Raw genomic sequence first — 23,500 nt, 5'->3', positions numbered from 1 at the left:
TTCCAAAAAACCAACATTGCGGCCTGGCCCTTTTCGCCTTGGGGGGGAAAAGAATCCATCCATCTTTGTATTGTCGAGACAAATTGGTCCTTTCATGAAAAATGAAGCAATGAGACAAAATCTACTGACCACCACATGAGCAGGTCTCTGAAGGCCAGCAGAGCCAAAGAGACTCATCGAAAGTCAAAATTTTTCCTGGAAGGGGAGCATGAGTCCGGACACCCTAAACACAGACTGTCCATCTGTGATAGAGGCTCTCCGCTGATAAGAAATTGCTCATCTATAGTATATTTAGAAATCTAGATAAACATAATGGATGCCAATTCAGAATTCTTTCAGCCAAATATCAACTCGCTTGTTAATGGAGGCTAAAATCTCTTCTGAAATCACCCCTAAAACCTAAAATCTGAATTTTTGCAAGAAACTGAGCACCCCCTCCCCCCCACCCCCACGGTTCCACTTCTCCAAAGGCGAAGTCACTGAATGAAGAACCTTTTTCTCGATTCCAAATTTAGTGGCAAGGCAGGCGTTACCTCTGCGAAGGAATTTACCTTCCCGCCAAATCTATGCTCCATTCGATTGCAAGCCAGCTGTAGCGGCCATTTTGAATGAAGAACGCTTTGGACACAGATGCACTAGAAAAAAGGACTTTGACTCAATCTGTTCACCTTTAAAGGACATATTTTACGTGAAGCATGTATATAAAACAGGTTTGCATAAGTTTTTAACACATTGATGTTACCACAGGTCAGTTCGCTCTTACTAAAGTTAATTTTTGATGGTAGGCCATTATTTTATAAACACATCATCGACAGACACAATCGAACCTTGTCACTTTCTCTTTTAGATGCAGCAGCCAACATAAAAGTTACATTTTTGTTCTTAAATCTTATTTTCATGACTTTATTCAAACTACTTAAACGAGCCTTAAAGTCTAAGGTCTATAGCAGAAAATAAAAACATTTAAATGCGGGTTACGTTTTTGCTTGATTGGTAGATGAAAATTAGAAAAAAAGGAAGAAAATGAAAAGTGCACAAAAGAAATTTGATTCGACACCTATAAAACAATGAAGTACACTGGAAGGAATAAAGTGACGAGTTTTACCCAGTGTTGCAAGCCAACCTGGAGGAAAATGCCCAATTATTGGCACTGAAAATATAAAGCAGCTTCTTTTACCCTTTTGTTAGCTTTGTGTGCTGATGCAAGAAGAATATTTGTTTAAGTGCAGAGGCTTTCAAAGAAAGCTTGTATTATTTTTTCTTATTGTAATGGGAAGTCAGAAGTTAAATGATGAAATATTCTCAGGGAACATGACAAGATAAGCAAATATTGTGTGTGGAAATCAATGAAAGACGTGCAAAATGTGCAAAATAATGAGGGTAGAAGTTACTGCAAAGGGAATGCATATGCAATGTTAATTTGATTCAATAAATTGGTTAATACTTGTTCAAAATGATTTCTAAAATTAAAATACATCATTATTACAAAGAGAATAGAACGGTCAATACGGTATAAATATGGCTAATAACAATAGATGCAACATCCACAGAGGTCATGTTTCCGTATTGTACTGAATCATGATTGTGCAGAGCTTTGTTGAATTACAAGCTCCCAATATCCCAAAATCCACGGAGGTATCTCATCCCCACTGTGTTACAATTTTCATCAAGATCTGTGCCAATGTCTTTCTATACCTTTTCTCAATAAAACTGATCTCCATAGTACACACTATAGATAATATCTTTCTTCACCTCAGCTTTCTAGCTCCTTGAATTTCTTCAACTTTTCCCCCATTATCATTTATTTATTTTATATCGCTGTTAGAATCCATTGAACTCTCAGAAATATCTTCATCATAAGAAATTACTTAGTTTACTTCTTTTTCCGATAGCTACTTTCTTCGGTTTTCCCCCCTCCTGTTTAATTGGCGTAACTAAATTAAATTGAATCATTAATCTAGTTAACTCATTAGTATGTTCCATGAAAGTCGTCTTTTGATATGTATTTTTAAAGGAATTTTTAGAAAAGGCAATTTGCTCTAATATGGCTCTAAAGAGTTGGGGTCTTTTAGAAAGCAAGTCTTTTTTCTAAGGAAAAACAATTTTATGGTACGCATTTTTCCCCCTAACGGTTAAAAAATGTGCAGGCCCCTCCAAAGATGCCACATGGGAGGAGCAGCAATATTTGTTTACGAGCAATGACCTCAACACTGAAGTAATGTAATGCTGTGATGTAATGCTGTAATATAATGTAGTCAATGAGCTGAGAAATTGAAAAGTTTACCATTGTCATGGAAAACTCGATGTGATCATAAGTTGGAGCATCACAAAAACAAAAGCGCACTATTTTTGGATTTGGTATTCATTGAAACTATCATCAAAGGTTTGGTTTATCATGCCATATCGGAAACTGTTGGTTACTCCTCTACAGCACTGTAGAAACAGGTGCACATTTTTTATTCCCAAAATCGCCATGTGTATTTTTCCCCACACTGACCATAAATACTACATAATTTTTCTTAGGTTATAATTCAAGGTTTCAGAAGCTACAGAGACCAAACAATTATTGACCCATTCAGTCCCAGACACAATGTAGTTGGTGAGTTTTGGGGTTTGTTTTTAAAGTGGTGAATATAGGGTTGTATGTTACTCAGTGCCTCAGCTAGAAATCTTTTTTTACAAAGCAAATAAGTTTTTTTCTTTTGAGGATCTATGGGATTTTCAGAAAACTTCATTAAATATTAGTTTGTCCTCTGTTATGTTTTCATTTGACATTTGTTTTCATTCAAGTAACCTTTAGGCTATGGTTTTAAATGAAACTTAAAGACATCCATTGACGAAATGTATATTATAATATAATGTAAACTGATTCATTTGAACCTGACTTATTGGGTTTTCATTGTTTTCTAGTGGGAAGAAATGGTTCAGGAAAAAGTAACTTCTTTCTTGGTAGGCTGCGTTTCCTCTTTATTGGTTTCATCTTCTTTGTTGTTTTCTACAAAGATTTTTATAGAAATGTAAAACAATTGTTATATACTTCCATTGGGTTAAGGTTGAATATAGTTGATAAGCTACTTATATGATGTGATTGTTTTTGTTATTTGTATTATTAACCCCATGCTTTTTTATCATACCTATTTTATTTTAGCAATCCAGTTTGTCCTCAGTGATGAATTTAGTCACATGGGTCAAGAAGAAAGACAACAGCTACTTCATGTACGTTTCTAACCTTTTAATAAATGTATTATTGACTTGGTATTGATTGCAATTTTATTTGTATTTTTCTCATAATCTTTATCTTTCTGGAGAGGTGAATTATCCTTATTCTAGATGTAAATAGACATGTCTGGATATGGAACTGTAGGAACTTGTAGACAAAAAACTGAATTCACCTTAATTTTAGAATATCAAATGAAGAAACTGGCAGTAACTTTTGAGTAGCAGCTTCAAAACTCTATCTTCAAAACGTCTTCCAAGCAAAATAAAGTTTTTCCCCCAGTTCTTCTTCTGTAAATTGCTTATGATCTTTATTCATTTAGAAAACTTATTCTTGATATCTCTTGGCTAAAGATGGAGTTTTGTGTTTTTCAGGAAGGAACTGGACCAAGAGTTGTTTCTGCATATGTGGAAATTATTTTTGACAATGCTGATAACAGAATACCAGTGAGTCAATTTTCATGCCTTGATATTATTTAAAATTTAGATTGTAAAGCGTAATTTTCAAATTCTAATTGCTGATCATGTGCTGTTGGTATAAGCAATCATGAGGACAAAACTTGCCTGGTTTTTGGAAAATTGCCTTGTCAAATACTTAGGTTGGAAAATACTCTATGCACCAAAGTGAGCTATATATATTTATATCAATATGTATCTGAAAAAAATGCATTTCTACTATCCCAGTTTATTGCATTTAGATCACCTCTAATCAAATCTTTTTTCTATAAAAGATAGAGAAAGAGGAAGTTTCTTTAAGGAGAGTGATTGGCTCCAAGAAAGATCAGTATTTCCTTGACAAGAAAAATGTGACCAAGGCAGATGTCATGAATCTGCTTGAAAGTGCTGGTTTCTCTCGTAGTAATCCATATTACATTGTGAAACAAGGCAGGGTAAGTTGCAGTGTTTAACTGAATAGTTGTGTTGAAATAGTATTGCATTTATTCCCAATGGTTTTATTTTTTGACAACATAAGTAGATTATTATTTAGTCAAAATATTGAAACTTATTGTAAAACTTGTTTGCTCTTTCAATGCTTCAAGTATGTATTTCGGCATTTGTTGTTAGGTGAAGTTGGAAGCCTCAGAGGCTGCCTTCTCATTAAACATAAGTAGATGAAGATCAATTCTGACAATCAGTGTTGTAAATCAAATTAACATATCTCAAGGCTTTCACTGCTAGAAACAAAAACTTGGATGAAAGACATTTATGAAAGCTATTTTAAATTTTTTTTGTTTATTTTGGGAAGTCCACCCAAGGTAAAGAATTTGCTGTTGATAAAAAGTCCAGCTCTGCACATTGCGATTAAGTGCTCATCTTTCACTTTGTTAATTTGATGGTACTTGTAATATTTTCACCCTTATTTGTTTCATGATAATTGTACATTACTTACAGAGTGTCAAATTTTCCACACCAAGCAAGTATAATTCTTCATTGACTTATTTTATCCATCAGTGAATCTAAGCAATAAATTGCCTCATAAAATATTTGTGCTTTTCATTTTAAAGATAATGCAGCTTGCAGTGGCTAAAGACCATGAAAGACTGAAGCTGCTTAGGGAAGTTGCAGGTACACGTGTTTATGATGAGAAGAAAGAGCAAAGCAAATCCATACTCAAGGAATCAGGTATGGTATACCAAAACATTGCCACTTTATTCCATTATATACTCAGCTACACTTTGGTCAACAATTTTTGCAATACTTTGATTTTGAGATGATAGCTCTGTTTTGAGCTCCTTCAAAATTTGAATTTATTTTTCATTAATAAATGTGAAATTTGGATCATTTATGACTCTTCTTGAAATGGTGGCTTCTTGATTTGGTGGGCAACTATGAAGACAGTATTTGCTCTGTACTTCTAAGAAGGAAGACAGAGAGCGAGAAAGTCTGATGCACTGAAATGAAATTGTGTTCTTTGTGTAGAAATCTGGGTATATATTATTCAGCTGTGGTCACCTTTGAACAACTTTACTGCACATATTCCTTTTTGTATTTTTAATCTATAATCAGGATCAGAGTTTAGGCTTTTCTGATGTCGTTTGTGTCAAACTGTTTCATCTTTTTATTTCAAGTTGCCTGTTTTTTTTAGAGGGTAATCGTGATAAAATCTCTGAGATGCTGAGCTACATAGAAGGAAGACTGGAAACTCTTGAAACTGAGAAAGAGGAACTGAAAGAATACCAGAAGCTGGATAAAGACAGGAGGTTATATTTTTGTTTATATTTTCCATTTATGTTTACATTTTATCGTGCAGAATTCAAACATCAAGACTCCTGTTGCCATTTTATTTGAATAGAATTTTCAATTCCTTCATTTTGCCAGCAAAGGATTCCTTCTTCTCTCGTATCACTTTAAATTTCTGGGCTATTTTGATTATTATTATTATTATTTTTTCTCGGCCATTGCGTATGATCAGATACAATAAGTTCTATATTAAATTTTCACATTGGATGACTTCTTAATCTTGTGTCTCACAGTTTATATGAAGTGATTATGTATGTAGTGGATAACACAAGCCTAGTAGACATTCCTTTTATGTTAACTAACCTTTAATTTGGACACTAGGGCAAATACGAATTTATTATATAGTGGGGCCGAAGAAGACAAACATATTTTAAACACTTATGATAGATACGTATATAGTTGTTCATTTTGTTATATCATGTAGTAAACCATTTGATTACTTTCCCAATCATAGGATAAAAATTAATAACTCAAATACTTCATTATTTGTATATCAGCGATCTTTTTAAAAATATCAAAGACTTCGAAGCAAAAACCCATTTTGATAGCGTGATTGATAAAAATATGGTTATTCATTGGTGTAAAAAATTCATTTCACAATTTTGCTTTATTGGTTTGCGCAACAGAAAACGTGAAATGGCTTACTTGACTAAAGGTCGTGACTACAAATTTTGTATCCTAGAATGTGGTTATTTTATTGATGATAGACTCGTAAATGTGTTTTACTCCTGTCGCATAATGTATAGGTTCCCTGAAACCTAATGTAAAAATGAAGGATTGCAATAAACATAAGATTGGAGCAGAGACAGTTTTCTCACTGTTTTGTCGCAGTAAGAAAGAATGAAAAGCGATTGATATCAAGTAACCATTTACATCATGCAAATTCTTTTAAAGTATCACAAATGCTCTTTTCTCTTCAAGCAATCTTTTGTTATCCCTCAGTTCTTATCTTGATACTTTTGTGCCACTTAAAATGAAAAAGCTTTCGAGGTGAGGCAGACCAGAACACTTGTATTGGGGGTGTCTATAATTTGTTTCGTAGCTTCAGAAAATCTTACTTTTTTGCCTAATCGTTGCGCATTTTTAAGTGGGAAACAGACAAAATAAATAAGGACCTACTTGATGAACTGTTTTTTGCTCTAAAAAGCGCCTTAAAGCTACTGTTAGAGATTGCAAATTGTAAATGTTCCTTTTAATAGTTTTCTGTGTTGTGATTTGCTAGCCTCTTAACTATCTTGTTTGATACTTTGTTTGATACAGATGCCTTGAGTATACAATTCATGATAAGGAGCTTAAAGAAACCAAGGATAAGCTGGAGGACGTATGTTTATTTTGCTTTTCAGTTTCGACATTATTTACTTGCTGTATTTGAGTCCAAAATATTTTGTCCAAATAGCTTTTTTATAGCTGGATTGGTCGCAAAAAACCTTGGCAAAAATTGAAGGTCATACCTTCTCACTTTTACCTTCCAATTGCTTTTTCTGCAGAGAACGACTAAACTGAAATGGTAATTTGGCGTTTTCTAGTGAACAAGCACTTGATAAACAATTCATTAGTTTGTTTTAGTTTCTACATGTCTTCACGTTATAATCTTTTCTTCCTTTTAGCTTGACAGGAATCGCCAAGGGAATACCGACAGAGGCCGAGAACTTCATGACCTTGTACGTCAAGCAACTGACAAAATCGAGGTAAGTTGACAATGAGGTTATTTTTTCAAAAATAATATCTGTTTTGAACTGGCATTCCTTGGTAAGAGTTATTTTTTCTTCTGTTTCTAGATTTCATATTTTCTCGTCCGCCAGTGCACAAATACTTGATCTTGAGCTCAAACCATCATATTTATGGCAATGACAGCTAACTTTTATATAAAAAAAGTTTTATTATATATCTTAATCAAAACCAGCATAATTTTTCAAACAAGACAGCTGTACACAACATTGAACTATGTATGTCGCCATGTAAGACGGGGATAGACGCTTTGCCTCGTCGTTGTAAGGATTAAAGCAAATTCATTTGTCTTGCGTTCCAGGAAATTAATAAAAAAATTAAAGAACTGAGTGACCAGAAAAACATGACAGAGGTTGATAAACAGCAAGTTATGGACGAGAAAGGTGATCTGATCAAAACTAAAACAAAGCTTGAACTCGATATTCGTGATCTTGAAGAGGGAGTCAACGAAGACATCAACACAAGGGTAACATAGCCACCTCTTTTTGCCATTTCCTTGATTTAAATCCGTTCACTTTGCGATTTGACAGATCTTGATTACATCTTTTTAGTGCACGAGTATTATCTGGAATCAAGATTTCAAAGGATCGTTTCTTTCCTGAGAGATATTCTCCAGCATTATTAATAAAACTGTATTAACTGCCCCAAAGGGTTGGTTGGAAATTGTTTTTCACAAAAATTGCTCATATGCTCTTCATATTAACTGATGTAGTCATCATCATAAGTTTACCCATGTCTGATTGTTGACTTTGTTTGATTTGCTCATATACCTAAATTGTTTTTTCTACAGAAAAAGAATTCTCGAGACCTGAAGAAGCTTGAAGAACTTATAAGAAACAAAGAAGCAGAACTTGAGGAAATTCTGCCGGAGTATAGTGAGAAGAAAGCAACTGAAGAGGACTGCCAAAGCCGGTAAGAAATCAGAGGTTGTCAACTATCCTTTGCTTAGAGTCTGTGTTACACATGGACAATGTGAATCATGAAAATGATCATGGCACTGTGGATCGTGAAAAAAGTTGAGCATCTTTTTATTTTGAACCTTGGTTTTCATCATAGTTCTGTTTGATAGAGAAAGAGTCTTGTTGCAAGTATTTCAGTTAATATCTTGTGTCTAGGTTGAAAGGTTGTGCTGTAACCATTTTGTAATGTATTTAGTTTTGATTGGTTGGAAATTTAAGACTGAAATTCGTTCTTGATTAAGTTTTTTTATTGCGCCACAGAATGAACTCCAAAGAACAAAGACGCGAGGATCTCTATGCTAAGCAAGGAAGAGGCTCTGAATTCAGAACCAAAGAAGACAGAGATCAGTGGATAAAGAAGGTATTTCTAAGCTTGTCATGAGTTTCCCCTATATCATTATTTCTTTCGATTGTTGTTTGCCCTATCCTTGGAAAAGCTAGGACTAACCATTAATTTTTTGTGTTTCAGGAGCTAAGCTCTCTATCAAAGACAATCAAGACGAAGCAACAAAAGGTTTTTAGCTTGCACAGAATTCACTTTATAATTATCTTGACTTTTAAATGGCTTTGAAAAAAGCAAACATTTAGTAAACTAAAGCTTTTCGTCTGACACTCTTCAGAGTTTAAAACATCAGAACATAGATCGAAAACTCTACGGTAGGAAATATATATACCCAGTTGTGGATCGAAATAGGCCAATCAGAAACACGAGCACATGACTGTAAAGGTTGACCAATCAGTGCCGCTTGCCTATTGAGAATGTTACCAATGGAGTCCTAAGGTGAAAACGAACTCCTTTTGTCTACACAGTAGCGGTTTTTTCGTGCTTATGTAGATAGATTCCAAAACTGCTAGGTGGAACGACGATCGGGCTTTACCAATAATCTGAAACATGTCGCCATTATAGTTTTTTGCACAATCTGGGTTTCCTAGTAAATGCTGCTCGATAGCAGAATCGCAGGTTTTAGTTCTAATTTTAGCTTTGCAAGACCGAGGTGGCTGTTCTCTTGACTTTATTCAACAATTTAGAAGCAAAAAAGAAGGAACGAGTTTGGAGCCTTTGAGCCTTCATTCCTGATTCTTTACCAGAGTGATGAAATATAAGCAGCATTGAAATTCAGAACTGTTGGATAATTTAGTGATCTTGTAACAGTTTGCCATTGGATTTTATTGTGTTGAAAGCCGTCTTTCTACATTTAAAATTTATTTTTAAGACACGTGTACTGATGAACTAGTTGGTATTTAGTCATGAAATTTGAAAGATGAAGGACATAAAGGTAAATGAATGCTAAAAATTGAATTCTTGAAGAATTCATGGTTTGTTTACAGTTAATCTAGATCCTTTTTTCAGTCGAGTTATTTACTGCAGTGTAGATATAATTTTTTCTTTTTTGTCCTAAAAATTCCTATTTTTTTCTTTCTAGGTTGCGCGGATAACCGATGAAGTAAAGAAAGCCAGGGATCGTTTGCAGCAAATCGAAGAAGAAAATAGGGTCTGCAAAATAAATTTTACATTGGTTTTAGTCAATTATTAACCAAACATCATAAATTGAATTTGATGAAGTAGCGTCTTAATTTTCAAAATTGACTATCCAAATTGCAAACGTTAAGTTAAGGACTAAGAAGGTTCATTTGAAAGGAAGGTTATTGCATTCATAGAGATATTTGCCATCTGCAGAAACAGTCTAACCAAGAAGCTTGTATAAGGTTTTTATTGTTTCTTATAAATCTTCTTTTAAAGGAAAGAAGTGATAATTTGGAGGAACGCAAATCACAGATGGAAGATGCTAACGCCCATTTTCGGATTTTGCGAACGAAAAGAGATGAGCATAACAACAGAAGAAAGTTAGTAAGCTCTAATATCACCTATCACTTTAATCAATGCATTCTTTGCTCACAAATGCGTATTTTTTCTTCTCCAAGGTAAAATAACCTAGTTGAAAATTAAAGACTGAAATTCGTTCTTTATGTTGAGTCTTTCCCTCTGGGTTAGACTCACAGAAAGAAAGAGTTAAGAATTACATAGAATGAAAAAGAGATTACATAGAATGAGTTAAGAATGAGAAAGAATTACACAATGTTGAGTCTTTCCTGCTAGCTTAGCAGCATGTTTTACTTCAAAGTAGGTTCATTTACTAAAGTATTGATTTTACGCCTTGTTTTCAGGGAGTTGTGGAGGGAAGAGAATGCGATGGAGCAGAGTTTGCAGACGACTAAAGAAGAACTAGGAAGATCAGAGAGGAATTATAGATCCACAATGAGCAAGGTACTGCTCTGTTTGTTTATGTGTTGTTTATGCATTTACAGGAATTTATTTAACCATCAACTGCTTTGTTGTTTCAAAGTTAGAGGCGATAAAGTGTCAGCCGTCTAAAGATTACTACACAGATTGCTACACAAGTCACCACATTCCATGTATCATGTTCTCAATAAATTGATGTAAAAAATAACTTTGTGAATTTCCTCACGTATTAATTTATCACCCAATCCTTTCTTGAATAGGCAGTTGCTAATGGTATCGACAGTGTGCTCAAAGTCATTGCAGAGAAGAATATCGATGGTGTTTATGGTCCTCTGATCGATAACTTCACATGCGAAGACAAGTTCTTTACTGCTATCGAGGTGACAGCTGGAAATAAGTATGTATCTTCTCATTTACTGCTTGTTGAAATGCTGCAAGTACAATCATTATTTAAGTCGCTTTGGCGATAGCTGATGCTTACTGGGTCAGTAATTGTCCAGATTTAATTCATAGATTTGTTTCATATTTCCAATATTTGCCTACTCAGGACAGGTGACCTTCACCCGCCTTTAGCCAGTTGCATTCGATTCATTCATTTTTTTCATTCATTTTTTTCATTTTAAAATTATTTATGCACGGTATGTGTTAATTTGAATGTTGGATATGTGTTAATCATTGACTGATATGTGTTAATTTCACTGTCTTTAAATCAAGTTTAAATCAAGTTTAGCCTTGTTCAGAGGGCCCCACTGCATGTGTAATGTATACACCTTGCGTATGCTCAGTGGATCACTGCACAGAATGAAATCTTTTTTTAAACTTCGATTATCTCATTATTCTGTTGATCATTTTAAGTACACCATTGACACTGTTTTGACCACTTTTCATTGTTTTTCAGGCTTTTTAACATTATTGTCGACAATGACAAGATTGGTGCACAAGTTTTGTCAATCATGAACAAACAGAAACTGCCTGGTGAAGTCACCTTCATGCCGCTGAATCGGTTGAAGTTCAAAGATATTGATTATCCTCAATCGGCAGTAAGACATTTTTTCTCGCCTTTTCTGAAATAAATTACTAATTGTAGTTCGAAGTAACAAAACTGTTACCATGAATAAAAAACAAAAAGATGTCACTTTATTCATATTCCTGGGATTTAGATATCGAAATAATTATCTGGTAATACGAAATTTCATAATAGCAGGGAAAAACTAAACCAAATTACTCTTCGTCTGACACTCAACTGGATAACAAACAGCAAATAATAATATTTTGGTATGTTATGTTCTTCATCTTCCTGCTGTTTTGAAAATTTCAGGATTATTTCCCAAGCAAGATATGTAATTTTTCTTTTCATTTAATCTTTGTTACCAATGGTAGCACCTTTTTACCAATGTTACCTATGCTAGAATATGCAAAACATATCGCAAAAATTAAAATCAAAGTTTCTTCAAGACATAAACCGCTAAAATGCAGCTCAAGGCGTGTGATATATTTTTGTGACTTTGTTTTTTATTTTCCATCTCTTTTATGCTGGATCATTTGTTAATTCATCTGCTTGACTTTAATTACGCATCAAATTCTATCTAGGATGTTATTCCAATGATAAGCAAAGTGAAATTCCATCCGATGTTCAAGCCTGCAATGCAATTGGCGTTTGGAAAAACCCTCATTTGCAGGAACATGGAAACTGCCTCGCAGTTCTCCAAAAGTGCAGACTTGGATTGCGTAACAATGGAAGGTCAGCATTTAAACGCATGTTTGGCCACTTCACTTTTTCTCCTGTTTCGAAGTCTAAAATCCACTCATAAAATCTGTTTTTGTTGTGATGTTTATCGCATCGGTTTGGTTATGATGTGCATTGAGATACCTGTAATATAATTTATTTATCCAATGTTTATTCCCATTTTATATTCCTATTTTACACTTATGTTCGAAAAGTATTGCACCAATTCAACGAACGAGTAATGGCAACGGAGTTATGGCGACGCAGGCGACAATATCACCTGCGAAATTCAAACCACTTTTGTGAAGCAATTAGACATCATTTAAAAATTCAAAGCCACGCAAATATAACTTTAAAATATTGGCAACATGTAATGTTGAAATTTTGAGAAAACAAATTTTCTTAGAATATCAAAAATTCAAATTTTTTATTAGACAGTCTCGAAGCTTTGGAACCCTTGTACGACCTGCTAAATTTTATCAAAAGCTTTTGAGGCAGGCTCTTTTATATGTCACATGAGTTTGAAAAAACATTCGCAAGATCGCATTCAGATGTCTGAGATCACAGTTTATCATTACTAGCCTTGAATTTTGCAGGTGACACTTTTATGACCGTTTTTTAATGAGGACTCTTTCAATGCCATTGAGACGCTTGCTTGTCTCTGTTTGCGACTGTTAATCGCAGAAAGTTTGGTATTCAACGAGGAGATGAGATGTTGTTTTGGGCGATAAACAGCATTATTTGTTCTCTAAATAACATCACAATCGAGTGGCAAACATGAAATTAAAGACTAGTTACATATTTTATCGATTAAATTCTTTTGTAAGATGCTACGAAATTGTCTTCGAAATTAGGCCCGTTGTACTTCAAAAAACGTGTGACCAAAACTTTAGAGAAATTTTTCAATATCACTTAGTAAAATTAACAGTTTTGGGCACCCGAGCTGAAAGTGAATATCTCCGAGTTCGTCTTAATGAAATCTTACAAGTTTGTGCTGAGAAAAAAGTTTTTATTGGAAATCTATTACAGGTTCTCCTATGAACGTAATCTGTACTTTTTAAGCTAAGATCGTGCAACATTTTTTTAGGGGGAGGGCAAATTAGCTAATTTTATAGTCGTGAATTGAAATGACAGCTAGAATCGATTGAAACTGTTTGGGTGTTTCAAGTTCTTTTGACGAGCGTTTTAGGTGGGAAAAGCACACCTAGCACCAAGTACCAGCAGATACACTAAAGTCTTGAATAGGCGGTGGGGGCAGGAATTAACGGGGTGGGTGCAAATTTACCGAATTCCAATAAACGGGGTCAGGTATAAGCGAAATTGATGGAAAATATCCCAAATAGGCTAGCATTTCCTTGAATTGAAATCAGAATCAATATACTTGTTTCTTAAAATAGAAATATTGTAATCATAACATAACAGCATAATAAAGACATTATGTTTTAAATTAATTTTTCATTCTTTTTGTTATCGATGCGCTTCCTTATGCTACAACGAGCTTTGTTGTCTGCACCTTACCAATTATTAACAAACTTGGCTTGAAAATAATAAACCGAAGGGGTCTGAAATTTAATGAAATTTATATTTCAATATTTAATGGCTGTATCTTTTCGAAAGCTAAAAGACGGGAGAATTTTATTCTGACCTTGAGAATATCCCTATAGCTGAAGTCATTACAAGTAGGTATTTTGACTTGTCGTCCATTCAATTTCTCTATGACGTTAGCTACCCTAGGTGATGAATTTGCGTTTGTTTTTTGCAAGGTGATCAGCACAGCCGGCGAGGTGCTCTGACGGGCGGTTTCTATGATTCCCAAAAATCTCGACTGGATTTGCAAAGAAAGCTGGGAGAGGCAAAGAAGAAGCTCGAAGAACAAGATCAGCAGCTCAAACTTCTTAAAGAGAAAATAACTGATATCCTTTCGTACACGTGTGAAACAAGAATTTATTTATTTTTCCAGTTTATCGTAATTTATTACGTTTTATTTAATCAGCTTGTATAAAAGAGAGCTGTTTCATTTTCAGTGTTAATGTAAAGCCAAAAGGTTTTATTTCTTAAAAACGTGTTTTGAAATAGCTCGGTTCACCTTTCCAAAGGCAGATTTCGAGGTTCTATCATGCCTACTTTAATTGGTGGATGAGTTTTGACATGCCAATTGGTTTTTTGATTCTCAAAAACACGCGTAATCCAGTAAGTTATTACCGAATTGAACTTAAAATAAACTCAAAGCCTTGCTGCTTGTAACGTTTTAGCCCCACAGAACCTTGTTTTGTCTCTGTTCCGTGATTTAGTGTTTAAGTCCAGCACAAGTCTTTTCCTTGACGCCCGTTTACCTGAAGAAGCTGAGGTGACGTCAATCGTAAATGAGTTGCAAAAGGTGGAAACAAAGCAGGACCAACTTAGGTATTCCTTGCTGTTATCATTTCATTATCATACCCGATGTCCTAAATGTCAGTTTTCGTTTTTGATACCCATTCATTTAAAATATAAATATCATTTGCATTAGACAATTTGAACTAATATCTTTTTTCGGTAGGAAAACCTACGAAAGGCAAAAGGAAGATGTCAGACATTTGACCAGTGAGAAGGAAGGACTTGAACGCTCACTTCAAAACAAAGTAACAATGCTAAGTTTTTTTCTTTCATGTTTCAGAAAACCAGGCAATTTCGATTCGACCTTATGATAGCAAAATTTTATTAAAATCAATTTTGTATATTTACTTATTTGCTATAGAAGCAGAGCAAGAACTCTTATGAAGATGTAACAAAAATACTTCCTTATTATAATTGAATGGTTTTTTTATAGGAGAACGTTTTGCACTCATTACAAGCTGATTTATCAAGATACGAAAAGCAAGCGCAGTCTTTAAATGAAGAACTCGGATCTGAATTGCTCTCTCAGCTTGACCTTGAAGACCAGCAAGAGGTAACAAACTTCTTTTCCATCCTTTACAGTTCGCAAATTTTATGCAAAGAGTAATCAATTGTTATCATCTTCCTTTCTCTTTTGCTTATAAAACATTTTTGTAATCTTGAAGCCGCTGCTCAGTTACTTCTTTGGAAGCAACAGTTTTGTTTTTAACTCACATCAAAATTTGCTGTCACGTTAATGTTTCAGGTTGAGCGTCTCAATGATGAAATTCTTCATTTGCAAGACCAGATTAAAACAGCCTTCTCACGACGAACAGAGGTATTGTTAAATTTTATATTGCAAAGAAACTTGCTGTCTAGTCTTCTCCAACCACAATTTTTGCTTTACTATAATTCGTCTTGCAGTGTTCATAAGGTTTAAATACTTGAATGGTTTCTTACCAGCTTGAAGCACAGAAAGAAGCGCTGGAAAACATGCTTCATACAAATTTGTACAAGAAACAGGAAGAGCTGAAAGCGGTAAGATCTTTAACTCCATCCATATCAATATTGCTGCTGATCTTTGAAAACCCTTTTTTGCATCTTTTCGTATGGTTTATTGTTATCGACGAAGATAAATTTTTTTTGCAAATAAACCAATGAGATACCAATAAAAGTAAATGGAAGTTTAATTTTGATAATGACAGATTTCTTGTTCTTGCCAAACCTTATTCTAAATTCCAGTATAGACTCAGTTTTGTTTTTTATCTAACATATTTTGAAATGCTTTTAAAAGAGCATGGAAGAGGTGAATTCAGCGGAGCGACAATGGCATTTGGATTCCAAAAACGAAGAGCTCGACAGATGCAATAAAACCCTAGAAAGAACATCAACAAGAGCTCAAGGTAATGTTTTATAGCTGATTGCCACATCATTTGCTTTTCAACAGGCTTCTAGAACGATTTGGTGGTGTTTCTAAACACTTCTCTTTGAAGAAAAGCAAATTGAGTGGTTCAAGGCCTAAAATTAGAAAGGGGAATCTAGGGATTGTCATTTCGCAGCATTGTAAGAATGTAAAGGAAACCTTAAAGAGAACAAATATAGGTCTTGAGAGCTGTTTCTGCGATAACTTAACGAACAATCGTCTTTACAAACATCTGCTGTTTAAATCCTGTAAAGCCACATGGAATTGTCCCAGGTGTACTGCTTTTTACGCCTGAAGCCACTGATTAGGCATATCTAATCTTTAATCTATCTTGAACGCTGGATCTACCTTAAGTTCTTGTAACGATTCGGAAGTCTGTTATAATGTCAAACTCTCAACCTTACTGGCAACTGTTTAGACATTAGCGTGATGCATATATAAGAAACTGAACTTCTTTCAAAGTTTGAAGCTAATTAGGAAGGTAAACCTCTTTCAAAGTCTGAAGCTAATTAGGAAGGTAAACTTCTTTCAAAGTTGGAAGCTAATCAGGAAGCTAAACTTCTTTCAAAGTTTGAAGCTAATAAGGAAGCTAAACTTCTTTCAAAATTTGAAATTAAAGTCCATTCATTACTTTCAGAATTTTTTTAAGCGGAAGATTTTTCATATCACACTAGTAAAATGTCTTTATTTTCTTTAGATTTGGATTCTAATCTCGATATAATCAAGAAAGAACTTCAACAGCAGCAAAAGTCTCTAGAGCACTGGAAGGTAAACTTAGCTTAACTTTCTTAAAGTTTTTAGTTGCTATCCTCTACAACGTCGTGAAAGTCCTTTCACTTGTATTTTAAACATACACTCTTGCTGTATTTTTTTGAGATCATTCGATATCTGAAGAATCAAATTACTTTTCTATTTTCGCAGACTACTTGTTTAAACTGCACCTTTATCTTATTTTAAAACATATAATTTTGGTATTTCGGCTGAATGTCTTCCAAGAAATATAGTTAATTTGAAAGAGTGTGACAATGGCTTCAATTGATATTAACCTTTTGTTGAAATTCTATGCAAAAGCATAGAGGTAAAAATAGGGAACTTTATTGTCATATTCTGTTACTAAGAACTTTGAGCGGCTGGCTTAAATCAAACATTTATATTATTTAAGCCCGTATTGTACGAGGCTATGGACAAACCACTGTTCACTGTAACTTCCAGATATTAGAAGCCAGATTGAATTATGCCTCAATGCAAGCGATGACTGAAGATTAAAGGAGTTTGATTCTTTTCCACATGCAGTGGTAGTGCAACATATGTAGATTTTTAATTTATAAGTATACATGTATAATCTATATAATTTGCTGAGCGAATGGGTAGTAAAAGCATACATAGCAAAATGTCAAGAACAAGAAAAAGGAAATGCCAAATGTAGATATATCTTAACCTAGATACTGTTATTGTGAGTGATAGCTACATGATATGCAGGGTTAAACTGGCCTTCTTTTCATAGCATTAGACAATATTTTACTACGTAAGGTAGAACCAACGATCGTTTTATAACTGTTTTTATAACGCTAAAGCGTAAAAGCATTCAGTTTATTATATTTGTATGTCTCTGTTGAATATAATGGTCAACAACGTGATTTGTAAAATGATTTCTAACCGTCGCAAAAGTTTCTTGAGTCTTGATAAGCTTGTTGGATGAACATAAATATACAAGATTGCGTGCTGTACAATACAATAGAAAATAACTTTGAATTGAAGTAAATTTTACTAGGAATTAATAATCTATTTTTATTCCTAGTACTATTTACTTAAATTCAGAGTTATTTTTTATTGGGTGAGCCACTAGAATGTATCGTCTTTCGCTTTTTGTTTGCTTTGTGACGAGGCAGAAAAGTGTTTTTTGGTTGCCTACTTTTCGCTAAAAATTTGAATTTTATCTAGCATGATTCGAGTATTTTGACAAAACTCAATTGTAATTACGATGTTTCGTTGCATCTTTTGCAACTGTTTTGTTAAACAATCATGTTTCTCTCAGGATATATATATGTAAGGTCATACATAACAGCATTTCTATGCATAGTTTGGATAACTTTTTGGAGCAGCCTGTACATCTATTTAACTTGACATGTTTTTCCACGGTACACAGCCTTGCAGCCTATTTAAGACTTTGATACCTAGTCAGCCTGACTATTGACTTCCTCTTCCATTGTGCCACACTACCTTCGCTTCATCTTACCATGTTTTGACTGTCATTTCAACGATTCCCAAAAAGATTAAAGTTTCATTTATTTGTAAAATTCCTGCTACATTCCTGAATTTTCTTTAAGATTGAAGAAAAAGAGAAAAGTGACGCAATCCAAGAAGACTCTAAATTGATGGAAAAGGCGGCTAACAAACGCAGTTTGCTAATAAAAAAGGTAATTTTGCTTCTAGATTAATGTGGTTAGCGCCAGTTAAGTTAACAAGTCAGGTTTCTTAAAAAAGTCTTACCGGTTTTTTTAAACAGTCGTGCAACAGTATCGGTATAGTGCTCAGTGTTTGTAAACGTAATAAAGACTGTCTATTCTTTCTTTTACAAGAAGATATCACTGTTGTTTTATCTTTTTGTTTGCAGAAAGAAGAGTGCATGAAGAAAATTCGAGATCTTGGAAGCCTGCCAGCTGAAGCTTTTGAGAAGTACCGCAAAGTCAACGTTAAGCAGGTGCGCAAAGTTTATAGATGCTATTGTAACAGATTTCGAAGTTTGTAATTTCAAAGTTCAAATAGATTAACCTGAGTTTGCAGTAAGTTTTCTGTTAATAACACCAATTCCAGTTTGTGCCAAAACACTATTTGCGAAATCATTTGATGCCCCAACATTGAGAAAAAGATATTTAATGCAAAAGAGATAAAACTGTTCTGCACGTAAATAGTTATCACCAATTTTCATCAAATTTGGCGATCTTAATTTTTCAATAATTTTTTGCCAATAGAACTCGTCTTGGACGGTTGGCAATAAAGGATTAAGCCTTTAGTTTGTTGTTCTAGAATTTGAAGCATTTGAACGAAATTAGTTATAGATTTTGCTAATTATTTGTCATCTATTGATGTTATAAGAATTTGAACAGCACTCGTGAAGACTTCAGCTTCAAAAAAATTAATATACACTCCGTTATCTTTGGTTATAGGTAGCTGAAAGAGATTGAAATATTTAATTATTACGGAAACCGATCCATCTTAACAATTGTGTTTTCTAGAAAACTCTTTGGTGCTCATTTTTGCAACCAAATAATATGTCAGAAAATTCAGTGCTAGTTTTTGCAACCATTTCGATTCAGAGGAACCCTTATTATGATGAACTGGAAAAATTAAACACGGCCCTTAAAATCTCCCTACTTGAGAAAGAAATAGACCTTACTTCAGTTAGCTGCAAATACTTCTTCGTATAAGGACATGCATGTATACAGAGCCATTTTCTTGGTTCCTCTGAATTAACTTCAATCTCTGTTGCACTGTATTCCTGCCACCACTTGCATTGATGTCTTTATACATAGCATACCTGACTGGTATTTTGTTTTACATCCAAGCTTTGGAAAAAACTTGACAAATGCAACGCAGATTTGAAAAAATACAGTCATGTTAACAAAAAAGCCATGGATCAATTTGTCAGTTTTTCTGAGGAAAAGGAAAAGTTTATCAAAAGGAAGGAAGAGCTTGACAAAGCACACGAGGTGCGAGTTTTAATCTTTCGTTCAGTTCCTATTTATTTTAACATCTTACAGTTCCTAAATATCCCAGCAGTTTTCCATTGATAACAGTTTTTCAACCACATCTTTAACCTTTACGATGTTAGCGAACGGCAGACTCGGATTAATTATGCATAGATAGCCTTGTAGAAGAGGGAATTTCATTTCCATATACAATCAGGGTATTTGAAGAATTTTCGTTCTTTTAATTATTTTTTGAGTTTTACTTCAATGAGATTGTTAAAGAATTCTTAAAAAGGAGTTACTGATCTAGCGCCTTTTACAGATCATATACATTCATTTTTTTATAAGAAACAATGGTCGTTGATGAGTACTCCAGTTCCATAATGTTATGGAAATTTCAATACTCATTGTTTCTTAAGAGCTTCTTAATTATGATGTCATGAATGATGTTATGAAATTTTTGTGACCTTTTTGTCGCGTCAAGAGATTCGCTTCCATCCTGATGCTGTATTTAGATGTGGGAAGTATATTTTTATCCCTTGTGTCTCAAGTTCTAGGCCAACAGAACAATCATGTTTTTGGATTTTACAAAATTTCGTTGTTCTCAGTTTTATCACGATTTAATAGTTTCTTAATTTTTTGCTTTGAGTACTGAAGTTTCTTAATTTTTTCTGATTGTCCAGTACTCGTTTCTTATAGCCAGTTTCTTATAAAAAAAATGAGTGTACAAAAACTATCCATGTGAACTATTTATTACAAAGAAATATTATTAATGAATTTTGAAAATCTTTCTAGGCCATCGAAGACCTAATGGAAGTCTTGGAGCAACGAAAACACGAAGCAATCTTGTTCACCTTCAAGCAGGTGACATAAAATTCCCATCATATTTAGTTTTTACAAATTAAATTTCATGCCATGAATTTTACAAGTCATCGAGAACCGTACAGTGAATTTACCCGCTAATAGTCAATTTGCAAAGTCGTGAAATTGTAACTCATTTATAAGCATTTTCAACATACTTTTCTTGATAAACGCTTTGTTGTCGAAGGCCTAATAAAATTGTATGAATTTCCCTGAAAGATTTCCAGTATGCTATATTGCCACTTTTACCCGACACTCTGAGTGTATGAAATGTTTGATTATTGCCAAAAAAATAGAACTTCAAATTTCGATCTGCATCTGGAAATTCAAATCTGGGAAAGGTAGATTGAAATCGTCGAAAGATGCGAGAAGTGGATTAACGCTATTTATTGGTTTCTTATTTCGACTAATCGGTGCACACTAACCCCTTGTATAGTTTAAGTGAGAAAACAGACGGTTTTTCAATGCATTTTATTTGAAACATCCATTGTCAAATTGTTATTGCGAAGTCTGACAATGCTGAGCAATCCGATAATTCATAGCTGATATAGCCATGTTTTTATGGTTAGATGTTTCCTGCACTTTACAATTTTTAATTAGCGATTTTCTTGAATATCAAGTTTTCTTTGCTTTGAGAATTTTCAAGTCTTGTTATCCACTATTGTTATCCAATAGAAATTAGTAAGTAGATGTTGCAGACTGAATATTTTTCTTGTCGAACTAACGAAAATCATTGGGTCACGTTTCATGTCACATGTATTTCCGTCCGGCTCTGCACATCATATGCTTTCTGACGATTTATTAATAAATGGTGGTTTTTAATTAAATATGATGGCTACAAGTTTTCTTCTACGGCTGTCATTTGTTGATTGCTTGTCCAAACTGCGTGGAAATTGATGACATTTCCCTGCAAAATGATTGCCCTTATGTTGATAAATTTTTTTCAAAGTTTATCCAAGGACCTGCTCTGTCAATTCCAGGTGTCGCATCATTTTTCTGAAATATTCAAACAGCTGGTTCCCAGTGGTAAAGCAACCTTGATCATGAAAACAGATGCCGCTGACTCACAGGTGGGCTGCTATTCATGCTGTCACCGATATATTTTTAAGCTGTCATTGGTTGAGCATGATTCACCAATCATTGCTCTTATTTTTCTTTGCTGTCTGTTTTGTCAGATGACTTTCCTGTGGTGTCAAAGCAGATCATGTCAAAGCAGACATAAAAACAGTTTATCAATTTATACAAGCAGACGTCTCGCCCTGTGTCTGTTAAAATCATCATAGAAGTGAATTTCATTTTGAAACGCTCCAAAGCATCGTTTGGGCTACACACATTTCTGCTGGTCTTTAAGTGTCCTGTTTTCCAAAACATAGGTTTCATACCACTCTTTTGCCTCTTTGATAGAAAATGCATTTCTGTTAACAGCTTTTATTGCCCGTTTTATTCAGTTTCATCGTTATCCTCTCTTTTAAAAGTGGATTTTCAAGATGACGATGTTTTAGCCCATTTTTCCAAGGGTCATTTTTTAGCTATTTAATTATTGCAATCATGCTAAAATATTTGAACCAGATAACCTAACAGTATTTCCGTATTTGCAATGCAACTAGATTTGAAAAAGTTTATTTTTATTTACAAAATATTATATTACGGTCCATTTTGTTTTAAAGGTAAATTCACAACAGTATCATTGACTTTGTAGGCCTTGATCTTGATATTTCTCTGTGCCTGCTGCATAATGTGACATTTTCTCTTAGGGAATGGCAAGTGTACTATGATCGAATTTCATTTAAACCTTCTAGGAAGATGAAGAGAGTGTTGCTTCATCGCAGCGGTCGTCATCAAGCCAGCGATCAATGAAGCCGATCGACGAATTCACTGGCATTTCTATCAAGGTACGGTCTTTAATTGATCAAAAAAGGTTTACCCAGCAAAAACTCGTAAATGATCAAGAAATTTTGATTTGCAGTCATATTTTCCTAACTTTCATAGTAAATGTTGAGTTTATTTCATACTTTTTGCAGCTCTTTTAGCATTTGATATTACTTCATCCTTTTATCTACCTTTATTTGCTTTTGGCTAGATATCGTTCACGGGTAAAAGTGCAGAAACGTTGGAGATGAATCAGCTCTCTGGTGGACAGAAGACCCTAGTCGCCTTAACCCTTATTTTCGCAATTCAGAAGTGTGACCCGGCACCATTTTACTTATTCGATGAGATCGATCAAGCTTTAGACCCTCAGTATCGTAGCGCCGTTGCAGGTATGTGGAAAGTTCTTCGTTTAATGATTCTTTGATTGATCGACCCCGGGCACGTTTGTTTGCTTGCCCAGGCTAATTTTGCAACACATAAACCATCCACCTTGTAAACCAATGCTCTTGAACAAGCATGTCTGACGACAATAAGACATAGAGTAACAATCGCATTGTGTTAATCCGTTGCAAATACAATACAGTTTGTTTCCAATAAATACATAAATGTTTCCAACTTTGGTGTCTGTGTAATGTTGGTTTGCTTGCTTCGGGGCCACACATAATACCTTAAATTACCACTTTTGCATTTCAAAATAAGTTTATTGAGTTTGCCCCATCAACCAAGCCAACGCCTCCCCCACCCTTCAGCCCCCGCTTCCCCCATCTATCGCTATGGATATTTTAACAGAGAATGAACAAATGTTTTTTTTCCTTTAGTTATGATTCACAAATTGGCCGCTAAAGCACAATTCATCACAACCACCTTTAGGCCGGAGCTTCTGGAATCAGCAGACAAATTTTATGGGGTACAATTCAAAAATAAAGTCAGCCATATTCTGTCGATTACCAAAGAGCAAGCCAAAGACTTTGTAGAGGACGATACCACGGAGAAATGATCTTCTCCCAGCATTTTAAAAGTTTTCTCTGTATAAGTTCGCTTTTTATGTTGTACATAACCGTTGTTCAAAGTTGAAAGTTAAATTAGTGTGTTTGTCAATTTTTGTTTTGCAACCTTCAGACCGAGAGGCCACAGATATAGCGAGGAGCTACTTTTTAATATCTTTATCAGCGTCTATAACTCATTGTCATATTT

General features: G+C 34.3%; 1 protein-coding gene across 1 annotated transcript; it reads left to right on the top strand.

Annotated features, from left to right (window-relative positions):
* Positions 1-554: 554 nt before the first annotated feature.
* LOC135695994 (structural maintenance of chromosomes protein 3) lies at positions 555-23,392 on the top strand. The gene is made up of 36 exons (XM_065215245.2): positions 555-710; positions 2,524-2,599; positions 2,911-2,949; positions 3,149-3,216; positions 3,592-3,663; positions 3,948-4,106; positions 4,722-4,839; positions 5,303-5,417; positions 6,718-6,778; positions 7,065-7,145; positions 7,487-7,651; positions 7,976-8,097; positions 8,406-8,505; positions 8,614-8,658; positions 9,569-9,637; positions 9,886-9,989; positions 10,311-10,410; positions 10,647-10,783; positions 11,285-11,426; positions 11,977-12,127; positions 13,876-14,025; positions 14,446-14,515; positions 14,649-14,730; positions 14,919-15,038; positions 15,231-15,302; positions 15,428-15,502; positions 15,759-15,867; positions 16,585-16,655; positions 18,215-18,304; positions 18,502-18,588; positions 19,454-19,597; positions 20,372-20,440; positions 21,418-21,507; positions 22,237-22,329; positions 22,518-22,695; positions 23,125-23,392. Exons 1-36 carry the CDS (start codon positions 696-698, stop codon positions 23,301-23,303), a joined length of 3,618 nt encoding a protein of 1,205 aa, XP_065071317.1. The 5' UTR covers positions 555-695; the 3' UTR covers positions 23,304-23,392.
* Positions 23,393-23,500: the final 108 nt, after the last annotated feature.

This window comes from Rhopilema esculentum, chromosome 14, assembly GCF_057945365.1.
Source record: "Rhopilema esculentum isolate cy_ngs chromosome 14, ASM5794536v1, whole genome shotgun sequence".
NCBI lineage: Eukaryota > Metazoa > Cnidaria > Scyphozoa > Rhizostomeae > Rhizostomatidae > Rhopilema > Rhopilema esculentum.
This window is presented reverse-complemented; position numbering and strand designations above follow the sequence as displayed.